The sequence below is a fragment of the Zingiber officinale genome, chromosome 11B, assembly GCF_018446385.1.
Source record: "Zingiber officinale cultivar Zhangliang chromosome 11B, Zo_v1.1, whole genome shotgun sequence".
NCBI lineage: Eukaryota > Viridiplantae > Streptophyta > Magnoliopsida > Zingiberales > Zingiberaceae > Zingiber > Zingiber officinale.
This window is the reverse complement of record NC_056007.1, coordinates 10,998,688-11,013,523: the sequence shown is the minus strand read 5'-3', so window position 1 is coordinate 11,013,523 and position 14,836 is coordinate 10,998,688. Positions and strand designations below refer to the sequence as shown.

At 36.5% G+C, this 14,836-nt stretch overlaps 1 protein-coding gene across 1 annotated transcript; it reads left to right on the top strand.

Annotated features, from left to right (window-relative positions):
- Positions 1-5,923: 5,923 nt before the first annotated feature.
- LOC122033611 (pyrroline-5-carboxylate reductase-like) lies at positions 5,924-14,693 on the top strand. The gene is made up of 7 exons (XM_042592670.1): positions 5,924-6,316; positions 9,621-9,669; positions 10,958-11,049; positions 12,302-12,374; positions 12,600-12,720; positions 12,861-12,966; positions 14,303-14,693. The coding sequence occupies exons 1-7, from the start codon at positions 5,987-5,989 to the stop codon at positions 14,489-14,491; spliced, it is 960 nt and encodes a 319-aa protein (XP_042448604.1). The 5' UTR covers positions 5,924-5,986; the 3' UTR covers positions 14,492-14,693.
- Positions 14,694-14,836: the final 143 nt, after the last annotated feature.

Sequence of the window (14,836 nt, the reverse complement as noted above, 5' to 3'; positions counted from 1 at the left end):
CAGTCTAGTTCCATACCAACTGAGTATCACCGGATCGGTCTGCAGACCGATCCAACTCCTAGGTTTAGATTGCCCTCTCTAACCTAGTTCGGAGAACGAGCCACCGAGCCCTCTCCGACTCCATATGCCAAGCTTTACTCACTTGACCTTCTCAACACCGGATGTCCGATCACCCTTGATCCATCCGGATTTTCCCTTGCCGGCTTCACTCACCAGGACTTTCCACCGCTTCACTCACCAGGATTTCCACACCGCCTAGCATCCCAGTTAGGACTTTCTCACTGCCTGGCTTCACTCACCAGGACTTTCCAACTGCCTAACATCCCAGTTAGGACTTTCCCACTGCCTGGCTTCACTCACCAGGACTTTCCAACTGCCTAACATCCCAGTTAGGACTTTCCCTCGTGCCAAGCTCCCTGCTTGGACTTCTCCGTGCCAAGTCTCCATACTTGGACTTTTTCCCGAATCAGGTCAACCAGGTCAACTTTGACTTACGGTTGCACCAATAATCTCCCAAACTTCTTTTCTTGTCCCATATCAAGACTTGGACTTTTCCAGTGCCAAGCTCCCTGCTTAGACTTTTCCGTTGCCAAGTCTCCATACTTGGACTTTTCGCGTGCCAAGCTCCCTGCTTGGACTTTTCCCGAATCAGGTCAACCAGGTCAACCTTGACCTAAGGTTGTACCTACAATCTCCCAAACACCTATTCTTGTCAAACATCAAGAATACAACTCTCTCACGAGTGTCAAACATCAACATGCAACTCAACTAGGTCAACCTTGACCTAAGGTTGCACCGACAATCTTCCCAAGTCAAACATCAAAATACAACTCGAGTCAAGTCACCTCGAGTCGGGTCAACCAGGTCAACCTTGACCTAAGGTTGCACCAACACAAACTTGTTGAACCTTTTGTTTGCATTAACCTCAACTAAATTATACTTTGGATGTATTCTGGTACCTATTCTTGGGGTAGGATCATACCATGAACATTTAAATAGCACACACCTCTTAATAGGTAATGCAGGATATTCAACTTCTTTGATTTCCTCAAGTCTACCATAATAATCATACTGAGTGTTATTGTTGTCCATAGATCCTTTGACACAAACACCAGAATTATAGGTTAATCTCCGTGAATCTCGTAGTGCCACGTGAAATTTGAGGCCATTAACATAGAAACCAGAGTAGACCTTTATTTTACGAAGAGGTCCTGATGCAAGATTCATGATCTTATCATCTGTCACATTTGATATTCTATGGTCTTTAACCTACACAATTAGTTGACATGTACTACTTAACACACACGAACTTAAATACTTAATAAAATCTCCAACTTTATATTTCAAAACATAATGCAAATTCAACCTCTAACTTTTCAGCTACACCATCTGCATCTATTGATGGATTTTGTAAATATAGTTGTTTTTCATATAATCTGGAAAAGAAGGTAATTTTAAGGTAAATGAGATATCAAGCAACAAATTGAACGGGGAATGCTTTTTTAATTAGAGAAGTCAATTTACTCTATGTATGGTTTGACCTCTTCATAATTCAAGAGTATGTATGTTCTTGCAGCATGATATTCTTCTGGAGTTAAGAATCTAGAAATAGATGCACCCATTGGTTTGCCAGGAAACTTAAAAATAGAAAGCATCGAATTGTCTATTTCTTGAGCATCATCATAATTTCTAGGAACCTTGCGATGTCTGGTTTTGACATTATCAGCAAAATAATAGGAGCAGAAAGAAGATGCTTCTTCAACCAGATAAGCATTACATATTGAGCCCTCAACTCTTGCTTTGTTACGAACATTATTCTTTAATTTTCTCAAAAACTGTTCGAATGGATACATCCATCTATATTGCACAGGACCAGCTATTTGTGTCTCATATGGCAAATGTACCGGCAGATGTTCCATTGAATCAAAAAAACTGGGTGGAAATATGCGCTCTAACTTACATAATATGAGAGGAATGTCTATGTCTAACCGAAGCATATCGTCCATCGTAATACACCTCGCTGTCAAATCTCTAAAAAATAGACTTAATTCTGTGAGAGCTTGCCAAACATTATACGGAAGTAAATCATGGAAAGCTACTGGAATAAGTCTTTGCATGAATACATGACAATCATGACTCTTCATCCCAAACATCTTTAACCTATTCATATCCACACAACGAGCCATATTTGAGGCATACCCATCTGGGAATTTTACTTCCTTCAACCAACTACATAAAGCCTGCTTCCCATCTTTGTCTAATGTATAACAAGCCTTTGGAAATCTATTAGTTGTTTCATTTTGATGCAACTCTGGTATGTTTACTAATTGTTTTAATTCTTCACGAGATTTTGTAGTGTTCTTAGTTTTTCCAGGCACATTCATCACAGTGTTAAAGATATTATCGAAGAAATTTTTCTCCACATGCATGACATCTAAATTATGTCGAATAAGTAGATACTTCCAATAGGGGAGCTCCCAAAAAATACTCCTTTTTTTCCAACCACACTGACACATCCTAACAATGTATCTATTTATCTCATCAGAACCAGATTGAGATACTGGTAGAAATTCATAACTGTCTATTTGTTCAATGATTTCTTTACCTGATATATGGAATGCTGGAGGAGGTTTTCTGACTACAACATTTTTTAGGAAATATTTCTTATTCCGCCTGAAAGGGTGATCAATAGGTAAAAACTTCCAGTGATTATCAAACCAGGATACTTTCCGACTACAAGGTAATGAAAAGGCATAAGAATCTGTCATGCAGTGTGAACAAGCTAATTTACCCGCTGTGCTCCATCCTGACAACATTGAATATGCTGGAAAATCACTGATCGTCCATAATAATGCAGCATGCAATCTAAAATTACTTTTACTTGCAACATCATAAGTCACTGACCCTACATTCCATAAATCATTTAATTCTGCAATTAAAGGTTGCAAGAAAACATCTATCTTCTCTTTGGGATTGGTTGGACCAGGAATAAGCACAATAAGAAACATAAATTCATCTTTCATGCACATCTAGGGTGGTAAATTGTATGGTGTTAATATAACTGGCCAGGATGAATATTGCTGTCCCGATTGACCAAATGGTTGAAATCCATCAGCGGAAAGTCCCAATCTCACATTACGTGGTTCCATTGCAAACGAGGGAAATACAGTATCAAGATGTTTCCATGCAGAAGAATCACAAGGATGACACATAATACCTCCTTCATGCTCATGTTCATGATGCCACGTCATGTGACAAGCTGTAGCGTCAGATGCATATAACTTAGCAGTTAAAGGAAAATAATACATCACTTTCCAAGCAATATTTTTCTTCTTCTTCCCTGGTATGCGGGTAACATTCTTATAACGAGGGTGAGTACAGATTTTTCATTCACTCAGTTCATTATCTTCATGCCAAAATATCATGCAGTTATTTACACAACAATCAATCTTCTCTACTGGCAAACCTAAACCTCTAACCAATTTCTTGGTACTGTAAAAACTATCTGTCATTATGTTGTCAGCAGGAAGTAACTCTGACATTAATTGACATATGTCATCATAACATCTTTCAGAAAAATGATGTTCTGCTTTCATATTCAACAACCTTGCAGTAGCTGATAATTGCGAGTGACCTGAGGGAATGCCTTCCCACACTTTTCTTTCACTAGCCTTTAACATTTTATATAGTTGCTGATATTCAGGTGCAGGTGTTTTGTTTATATTGGAATAATCAACTGCGGCATTCATTGCATCGTGAACCATTGATTGCATTCCAATATCATAAGTTGATGAGTCATGTGCAGTAAAAGTTGTGCCAGATGATGAACCACCGGAAGGCCCAATTGGTTCATACAAATAAGGTTCTCCATGACAGTACCAATTCTAGTAATTTGGCACAAAACCATTCCTACATAAATACATTTTTACAGTATCTTCATCACGGAAAGCTCTATTTTGACATTTTTTATGATTGCACAGACACTTTAATTCTGCATCATTCATACAGTCTGGATGACTTTTAGCATAGTTGACAAATTCTTCAACTTCAGCAATAAAATCATTTCTAATAAATCCATTTTCTAATCGATTGTACATCCAAGCTTTATTCATAGACATTTTCACCTAAAACTAATAAATTGATAATTATAAATTATCTTAAATTAACGTACAAACACAAAACAAACAAAAGAATGATATTATGTTACAGATTAAGATACGAACATAACATATATGTAAATTAAACAATTTGCAAAATAATATAAAATACAATAAACTAAAATATACTTGAAGATGTGAATGTGTACCGGAGAAGAGCAGCAAATGCTATCTGTTTACAAAATAAAAATAATTTAGCACAAAATTTATCAAAAAATTAACAAGTAGAAAAATGACTGGCACAGGCCAGCACAACAGCATATATCCGACACACTCGTCAGCATAGCAGTTCCGACATACCTGCAGCCGGCACAGTAGTGTTCGGCACAGCGGCCAGGAGGCCGCCGACGTCCGGCACACAAACCAGGAGGCCGCCGGCGTCCGGCACAGCGGCTAGGAGGCCGCCGGCATCCGGCACAACGACCAGGAGGCTAGCGGTGGTCGCACAACGGGCACCAAGCCGCTTGCGGCCGGCACAGCGGCTAGGAGGCCGCCACAGCGGCTTGGTGGCCGTTGGCGGCCGCCACAATGGCCTGGTGGCCGCTGGCGGCGGCCACAGCGGCTAGGCGACCGCCACAGCGGCCAGGCGACCGCTGGCGGCAGGCAACTGCCAGCACCGGCCGGCACAAAGGCCAGCAGGGCGCTGGCGGCCACAAAGAAAGGAAGCTAGAAAAGAGGAAGAGGAAGAGGAAGGAGCTTACCGGCGAGATCGGGGAGGAGGAAGAGGAAGGAGATGCTGCCGCGTGCGTGGAAAGAAAGGAAAAGGGGTCGGGTTAGGGTTTCTTTTGGCTTTACCGACGGAATCTAGATTCCGTCGGTAAAGCTATTATTTTTTAAAAAACAAACATCATCGACAGAATTTTTTAATTCCGTCGGTAATGTCGGTACATTACCGACGAAATATTTTATTCCGTCGGTAATGTTAGTACATTACCGACGGAATCTTTTATTCCGTTGGTAACGTATATATTACCGACGGAATATAATATTTCGTCGGTAATATGCAGCCTCTACCGACGGATAGAAATTTCCGTCAGTAGCCTCGTCGGTAAAGCTGTTTTTTTTTTGTAGTGGTTAGATAAACAACATATCTAATTTTAACCTATTTGTCATAGATCAAAACCTGATTATCAGTGCAACCTACACCAACACATTATACCATACTTGTTAGATCAGTTTTGGTATGGTTTTGGTATGTGCATTTTATTATATTGTTGATACACTAGTGAGACTTAATACTTTGATCTTTATCCACTTTGATCATGCACTATATCTTTTCTATTACTCGTGGAGTCATTTGGATTCACTATTCTGTTATATTTTCTCCTTTCTTCAAATAGTAGATATATATTATATGAAGTCGTTTGGAAATCCTATCCGTAGTTCCACGTCGCATCGAGAGTTTTTCCATTATTATTTTTCTTGCATTTTTTTTTTCAAATTTGTTCATGTAATAATTAATTTGAGTACGATTTTAATTTTGTAGTATACTTTTATTCATTTATGATACTTATTATGTTTAAATTATATTGATACGTAGTTATTTGAGTTTTTATTGGAATGAGTTTGATATATTTCTATATTACATAGTTGATTATTTTTATCTTCTATTATTAATTTATTCTTTATTTGTAGACTTATACTATATTGTATGTAACATTACTACAATGGGTAGGACGTGACCCACCGAATTTGAGCATGACCAATACGGCCGATAGAAGTTTTCCACTGGCCGATAGTTGCCGACTTTAATATTCGTACGACTGACTGTATCAACTCTTTTCCCGTGTTAAGAGCTTCCGTGTCACGGACGGGACGACATCTGGAAGATGGAACCGTTTGCAGCCCTAATTCTTCCGCCTGCCCACCCCTTAAATATCCACTTCCGGCCGCCGCCACTAGGTCAGCATTGTCCCCTAGCAGAGGAAAGGGCAAGTGGATCTGTCGAGAGTTCTTGCTTGTCGGAGATGGCTGTACCATCCACGGACATATTCAAGCTAGGGTTCATCGGCGCCGGGAACATGGCAGAGAGCATCGCCCGGGGTGTCGCTAAGTCTGGCGTCCTCCCGCCACCTAGCATCCGCACCGCACATCGGCGTCCTGAGCGTCGCCTCGTTTTTGAATCATTTGGCGTGCGAATCCTTGAGACTAACTCCCAGGTATTATTTCCTTTCTTATCCCTTCTCTTTTCGTTGCGTCGGTCACATAGGTGATTTTGTTTAGTCTGCTTACTAAAAAAGCTATTTTTCTTGGAATCGTTGTCTAAATTAGTCCCTCAATATCAACTTGGAGGTGCAATAATTGAATAAAGTGAATTCAAATTACTTTTAATCTGCTGAAAAAGGAAAACCAAGTGATAGATGATCATCATTATAACCACCATGAGATCCTATTTCTCCCAACTTCCTTTAGTTTGGAGGCGGCTATGATAGATGACTATCATCTGTCGCACAATTCGTGCTACATGAATCATGAACATTCTTTATAACTAAAAAAAAACATGAAAATTCGACCAGCAAATGATTAGCTATGAAAATTCAACAAACAATAGAACAAAAATATGCAATGTTTTAGTTATTGTCTGGGCAGAACTTTATATGGTCCTTATTAGTTGTTTGCAAGTTTCATTCATCCAGCAAACTCATTTTTGCAAGGAACACCCACAATTTTATACGAATATGCTAATTTATGGGTATATGCAAAAGTATAGCCATAATAGCCCTATAGAAAATCTGGTGCATGAAGAGGATGCTCCTTCCCTGCTTTGGTTGGTAGGTGGGTGAAGGATACCAAAAATATGAGAAGTTGAAAATGGTCAATCCGATTGAATAACAAGTGGAAAAGAGCTTGTGTCAACAGCTGAAGTCATTGGGTGATCCCTACAGAAGGTATTGGATTGAACTAGAAATGATACTGTTCTTACATAGTTACATAGCAATATAGCATGAGCCTAAACAGGATTTCTTGAATCCACCATTTTTAATAATATGCTAAATTATCATCCTTTTAACCTTCTATGAACATGAATAATTAATTTTAAGTTCATATTGCTCATCACAACTCTGGTGAAGATTCCACTGTTGGGGTAGTTTGTTCATAAATTATGGACTTTTTTTTGAAAAAATGAGTTCAGAGAGCCAAGTTAGTTTGCTCCTATTTCATTTAACATAAACTTGAAGTCAGTACACATAGTGATACAACCAGGTTACAGAGAAAAAAAAGGAAAAGCCAAACGCAGTTACAAAATCAGCCATGAATAGATCATGAAGCTTACACAGGATCCTCTTGTATCCAAATGAAGCTACAGCAGGCACTCTAACCTTCCAAAGCCATAGTGAATCTGCCTACCAAATATGTAGAGCTTTGAGATAGGAATTTAATTTAGAAATGCCATACTGGACCTCGTGCTGCCAAAACAACATGCAGCCAAGCATAGAGATATCATCTGTTGCTTGCCTATTCTGAGACTACTAGCTTCAGAACTCCAGAGATCTGGAGTTAGGTGCCTAGTCTAAAAAAAAAAAGAAACACAGATGAATTAGCCACCATCCAGAAAAAGCATAGAGGAAGGCAAAGAATAAGTTCAGTGAAGTTTTCTCAGCTGCTTCTCCATAGTTGATATACGAGATATCATCAATAGTAACATGCTTCCTTCTAAACATCTTTGATGTTGAGTTTGACATGCAAAACATATCAAGTAAAAATCTGCGGTTTAACAGTTGCATAAGAGATCCAAATAACCTCCTTCCAAGGTTCTCCAACAAACCCCCATGGACTAACATAAAATAGGCTGAGCTGCTAGAAAAGACTCCGGTTGGATCCCAATGCCAATGTGTGACAGTGCACTTAAAGGCATCAACCAGACCACCAAAGATTTGATGAAGCTCAAATAGGCACTGACTGGAAATTGCTTGTCTGAAATAGATGAGGAGTGTTGGAGACTCCAAGTTAAGTTCCCAAAGCTGGATATCTGATCATTACAAATGTCAAACAGACGAGGAAAGCACTGTTTCAGTGTGATGTCCTCAACCCAGCTGCTGTGCCTAAGAGACACCTCAGGCATTCATACTGGCAATGAAAGTAATTCCAACAATCAAAAGTAGGAAGCCGGATAATTCTCCAAGAATGTGATCTGGATCTGTTCAGAACCACTTCACACAGCCAAGAATTCATTGGGGGTCTTATTTATTGGCTTCTACATTTGTACCGTGCTGTTATTATTATGTTTCTTAACTTATAATTATAGAATAGATGGATAATCTTTTGTTGCAGATTTAGAAATTTGTTAATTGCATGGTCTGTCAGGTTTTCCCAACCCTGACTGACCTAGTTTTGGGTCAGGGGAAGTTGCCCCAACCTAACTCCAACCCAACCCTTCTCTTTGGTGAAATCTTTCACAACCATGTTCGACACTAGCTGGTTTCAGGGTTTTCCTCAGATCAAGTTTTTCAATTAACTTTAATTACACACACACCCCACAAACAACCTTTGTACAACAAAAATAACAACAGGAAACAAACCACAATCCCTAACTCATACAATTTTTTGTTTTGTCATTTTTAAACTTAGATTAGGGTCATGTGACCAAAAGTTGTTGCCATGTGACCAAAAGGTCACGAGTTCGAATCCTGGAAACAACCTCTTGCAAAAAAGCAGGATAAGACTGCGTACAATGGATCCTTCCCCGGGACCCCGCATGGCGGGAGCTTCGTGCACCGGGCTATCCTTTTTATTTTTAAACTTAGATTAGGGTCAAGTTGGGTAAGATTAACATTTCTCCAAACCATTCATATGCTTTTTTTTATTAGATTTCTTATATTCTATTTTTTATTAATATTTAATTGAATTTGAGTTAGATAATTATTTTTGGCATTTATGCAAAGGCTTGACACATTAAATTTTATATGGAAACCTGAAACCCTACCAAGTCCAAGGAAAGACCCAGATTTATTCTCCTTTTGGATTGTTGGGTTAGATCTCTTTTGCTTATATAACTAAGAGGTAAAGAAGTGAGGCTTCCCACATACAATGAAAAGCCAATATATGGTGTAAAAGGCTGAATGAATAAACATCATTTGTTTAAATGTTACTGTTACTAATAGGATTATGAATTGAACTCTTTCAGCTAATCAGAGACGAATACCAACAGATAAATGCTGGACCTTCCAGATTCTGGAGACCACTAGGCCCACCCCATTAAAAAGTCCACTAGTGAAGATGTCAACGCATTCTTTAGACTATGATACTCTTTTAATTCTGAAATCTTTTATATAATTTCTTTCTTGTTAATCTGCTTTTTTTTTTTTAAAGATTTCTCAGCATTTTTTCTTTACAAATTTTGGCAAGAACATTCCTACAAATGTCTTTCATTTACCAAGTAGTTTTCTTCCATCTAAACTTTGGGTAGTTAGTTTCTGAAAGTTATTTTACTTGTTTGGCATCTTTGACCATTTTTTATGACAGGTTGTTGATGAGAGTGACATTATTGTTCTTTCTGTGAAACCTCAAGCAGGTACAATTCTCTACGAACTCTTGATAGAGGAACAGCTTTTTAATTCAGAACACAAAGACCTAGATTTGCCATTTATATCCATTCTACCATGACTATTTCTATGATGATAAGATAATTCATACTTGATAAGGAAATTTTGGCCATTAACTGCTCTATATTATTTATATAGTGTAATTTGGATATATTTTTGTTGCAAATGCCATAGTCTTTCTGCATGCTTTCTTATATGGCTGTCTTGAAGGATCTTTAGTTTCAGTGAAGCTTCTTGGGTACATTACTACTTGTGTTGTAATCAAGCGTCTCTAGTTGCGGCCTTGCATGTCTAAGAAAACAACCTGTATCTTGGGCAGGGAATTCAGATGTTTATTTTACCTTTATTTACTTCATTTTTTAATTTGACTTCTCACTATTATATTCATATTCTCAACGGGATATAGAACAAACATAATTAATCACAGATAACAATTTCTTAATTTTACATATTCTCAATGCCATATTGAAAAAATAGAACTTCTTTGTCACTTATGTTTTTGGTCAAAACTTTTAATGTATTCTGTGCCAATCCAAAGCAAATCCTTATTTGATTTATTTTCTACTATTGCATTGATACTCTGGGATATAGAACAAATATAAAGATCACAGGTAAAAAATTCTTTTGACTCTATCTTATATTGATTTATCATATCAGTTAAATGTTCTGTTTTTTTAACTTAAGATAGAGAAACTTTTCAGATGTATTGTATGAGAATTTTTAAAACAAATGGACAAAGAGAAGAGAAGATCTTTATCTAAAGTTTTTGCAGCATATTTGTAATTTCTTATTTAAGTATTATCATTATCATCAAGCTGAATGATGGTGTAGGTGCTAACTATTTAGAGTCAGATACATGAGTCTTATTCCTCCATTAACTTTTGTGCAACACAATGTCATTAGTAATATTCAAATTAATTAAACTATTTTTATTACATCAACTAGAGATTCTATGATCTCTCTACATTCTACCCTAATCGTCTAATTATAAATTCCATGATCATCTTTGAGCGTGTCCACACTGTTGCAACTTGTTTTCTCTCACTTTATCATCTCTTTGAACTATGCCCAATTTCTCCCAGATAGGATTTTTTTTTTTGTCTTATCTATCCTAACAATATTACTTATGCATTTAGCATTTTTCATAGTGTTGTTCCAACTTCGTAGCACTTTGATCCATAAATATGATTGGTCATTCCACAACCTTTAGATATCAAACATATTGTTTCTTATGGTGATAATTGATGCTAATTGCAGCTAAACAAGTCTTGTCAGATTTGAAGCCCTTTTTATCAGATGAGAAACTTTTAGTATCCATAGCTGCTGGAATTAAGCTAAGAGATTTGCAGGTTGGTTGCTTTATTATTTTTAATTATCTTTCTCAACTTATTTCGTAACCTCACTAGATATTGAATGTGTTGATTCATGAAGATCATTTATATGGACTAATAAATGCTAATTTTCTCTTTCTTTCTATTCTAACCTTTCTGGTAGAGTACCTATGACTTATGAGGAACTATGGTCCTCAATAATAATGAGCCATGTTCCTAACTGTTTGGGATTTTGTTACATGGTTCTTATATTGGGCTTTATTTAAAACCATATGGTTGATAGTAATTAATTATGTCATATTCACCTTAATATATTTCCTATTTTTTCATTGTTTGTTGGCGTTCTGCATCTTATTCCAAAATAATAATGTTATATATTTTTTTTATTTCCTAATAACATCACACATCCAACTCAACATATAACCTCTTGCAAATCTGTTTTATGGCAGACTTTTGACCCAAGCTTAGGTTTGTGAAGTACTATTATATCCGAGGATTTAAAGATTACTTACCCAAGCTTGTTCTTTGTGTCAACTAGCTGACACATAATAGGTGAATGAGTAGGGTGGATAGGGTATTTACAATGATTTATAGGTCCCTTAAATTATCACACATACTCAATCACTGCTTATGCTGTTAGAATTCATAGCTATATATGCATAAATGGCAAGATGCATGATATTGATGTATTGAAAAGGATGCCTAGAAAAAAAGACTGTTCTTTGCCTGCAACAAATTCCTTGGGATGGAAGTGAATACATGTAGAAAGTTTACTTTTGACTATTGCACTTCCATTGGTGGCTAGTGGATTTGCACAAAAAAAAATGCAAGTCCAGTGATACAGATCTATAGTTCATTAATTATGTAGGTTCTCTAGTATGAGGATTTGCATTTTTTATTCTGACAAAGAAACAACCACCCACATTGCAAATAATCTTGTGAAATATGATCATATTAAGCTGATCCTAGTGGATCGGCACTCTATGAAGTTAGAGAAATTGTATTCTAAGAATATTGGCTTATGATGGCTAACAGCCAACAACATATTCCTTGTTTCTGAACTGTTATTGATGAACTGGAATAATTGCAAGCACAAGTCAACTAATGCAACATAATTTCTTTGTCAGTTTCCATCAATTAAGCTTTCCAACTTGTTTCCATTCTCACCATGTAATTTCTCTTGTATTTTTTATTTTGGAGTTGGGGTTGTGGTATCGAAAAATCTTCAAAAATTGATTTGATTCTGCTGTACATTCAATAATAAACACAGGATTGGTCTGGTCAGCGTCGGATAATTAGGGTAATGCCAAATACACCTTCAGCTGTTGGACAAGCAGCATCAGGTGAAAAATCTGTGTTTCTTTTTAAACTTAACCAATGCATTAAATGCATCCTAGTGCATATTATAATCATATTGCGTTATTGTATGGAAGGAGGGGCACCCTTCGGTTGTTTTTTTTTTTTTTTTTCAAAATGAATGTTTCTTTGATAATTTGGGGGAAAAAGGGTGCCATTTTGATTTCTCCCTGAAACAATTTCTATGCCTTTAAATGCTTGAGTATTCTCAGTCATGTGTGCCGGGGAGATGGCAACAGAAAAAGATGAAGAACGTGTGGCCAGTTTATTCCGTGCAATTGGAAAGGTATGGACAGCAGATGAGAAGTATTTTGATGCTGTAACTGGTTTGAGGTACATCTTCTGCATGATTTTGCATTTTGATATTTTGGATGGAAGCAATTTGTTATTTACTGATGCACGTTGCAGTTTTTTACATTCAATTGATCGTAATTCTTCAACATGGTTTTTATTGACATGCTATCTAATTCCAGTGGTAGTGGCCCTGCATACGTATATTTGGCAATAGAGGCCTTGGCTGATGGTGGAGTGGCAGCTGGTCTTCCTCGTGATCTTGCTCTTAGTCTGGCATCACAAACGGTATCTTGTTAATAATGCATAAATGATTACTCACAAACTATCAATCATGACTGAAACTACTTCGAAGAATTATTTATGGTATTTTCAAAATGCAAATAGAGGTTAAACTACTGCTGCCTCACAAAGCACTTTTGACTAGGTTGGGTTTGGGAGTGCTTTAACAAAGCATATTTGGGGGCCAAAGCATAAACATAACAGAATATTCAATATTTAAATAATATGAATCAGCACAAAAAAATAATATGTAAATAATGAGTAAATTATATTTCAAAAAAATAGAAAGATTATTTCATTCTTTGATAGACTATAATGTTCATTAATTATCATCGTATATTAAAATAATATAGAAATGAAAATATGTTAAAATTATTATTCTATAAAATAAATAATATTGTTTTTATAGTACGAATGTGTTAAAATATTATGTCAATAATTCAATATATTTTAAAATAATTGTACAAAAAATAGTATATAGTATAAGCAAATACTAGTTTGGACCAACAAATAGTGTTTTTAATATTTTACTATGTATGTAAAAGTATATTGTACTAGCTTTATAGTAAAAATAGTGATTCAATCATAAGATATTTATATTGTCAAATAATACTTATAGAATAATATATCATATTATATTACACATTAATAAAAAGATTAACATGTGGAGATTAGATATATAATTTATTATAAATTTTAGTTAATAAGTGTTTTTTTCTTATAATTGTTTATCTATTATCATTGATGAGTTAAGCAAAAAGTATAATAACCAAAAACTATAATTTCCAAACCAAACATTCAAGTTCTTTCATACAATGCATTTCAGCACAAAGTGTGTTTTTTTTTTTTTTTTCAAAAATGCACTTTGCAAACCCAGTATGGAATAAAGAGACCATTCCTGCATTTCTGCATGGTGGCCACCTAAGGAGGATGCAATCAACGAGTTTTGGGCCTCTTTGGTGGATCACCTTATTTGTATTTGAGCTGCCAATAAACAAGTTAATTTGGGTATTTGTTGTGCCAAGTCGTCCATTTCCTTGTTTGTTTAACGGCGGCAGCATGTGTATTACCGCTTGCTATCCATGGAATCGATAGTGTACTCATTCCCTTGCTTAGTCAAGTAATGTTGAATCGGGCATAAAAATGAATCCTCGTTTATTACCTAGGACGACGAATGTTATCTCAGATAATCATCTGTTCTTTCTACAATTGGTAAATGCTGACTATTCCTCTGATTTGCTCCAACCAACATCCCATCCTAAACTCTGGACTAATAATAAATAGCAAGCAAGAACTTCCTTTCTTTTGGTTATCCTTGTGAAATTTAGGTTCTTTTTTGCAGGTGTTAGGTGCTGCAACCATGGTTAATCAGACTGGAAAACATCCTGGTCAGCTGAAAGATGCAGTGACATCCCCTGCTGGGACGACAATAGCTGGGATTCATGAACTGGAGAAGGGTGCATACCGTGCTACCCTGATGAATGCTGTTGTTGCTGCCACCAAACGTTGCCGAGAGCTATCACAGTCATAAATAAGAATTTGCTTAACGAGCTCCATTGCTAAGATTTTGAAATTTGGCATAGTGATTAATAGTCGAGTGTCTGCCAGTCCATCCTTGTCAAAATAAGATAAGAAACTAGCTAAGACTTCCTGAGCCAGAATCATTGTGATAGTTCATGCCAATATTGTATCATCTTCACATATTAGTTGCCAAGGGCACTATTTCTCATCAAGAGTAGTGAGTATCATCTTTTAATTTACAATGCATTTTTTATGTTTTTTTTTCCTTCTGGAAACCTTTGTGATAATGATGTCAAGGGGTTCAAGCCAAGCTTTACGGTAAAAGGAGTTTGCCAATGTCTGCCAGTAAATGTTG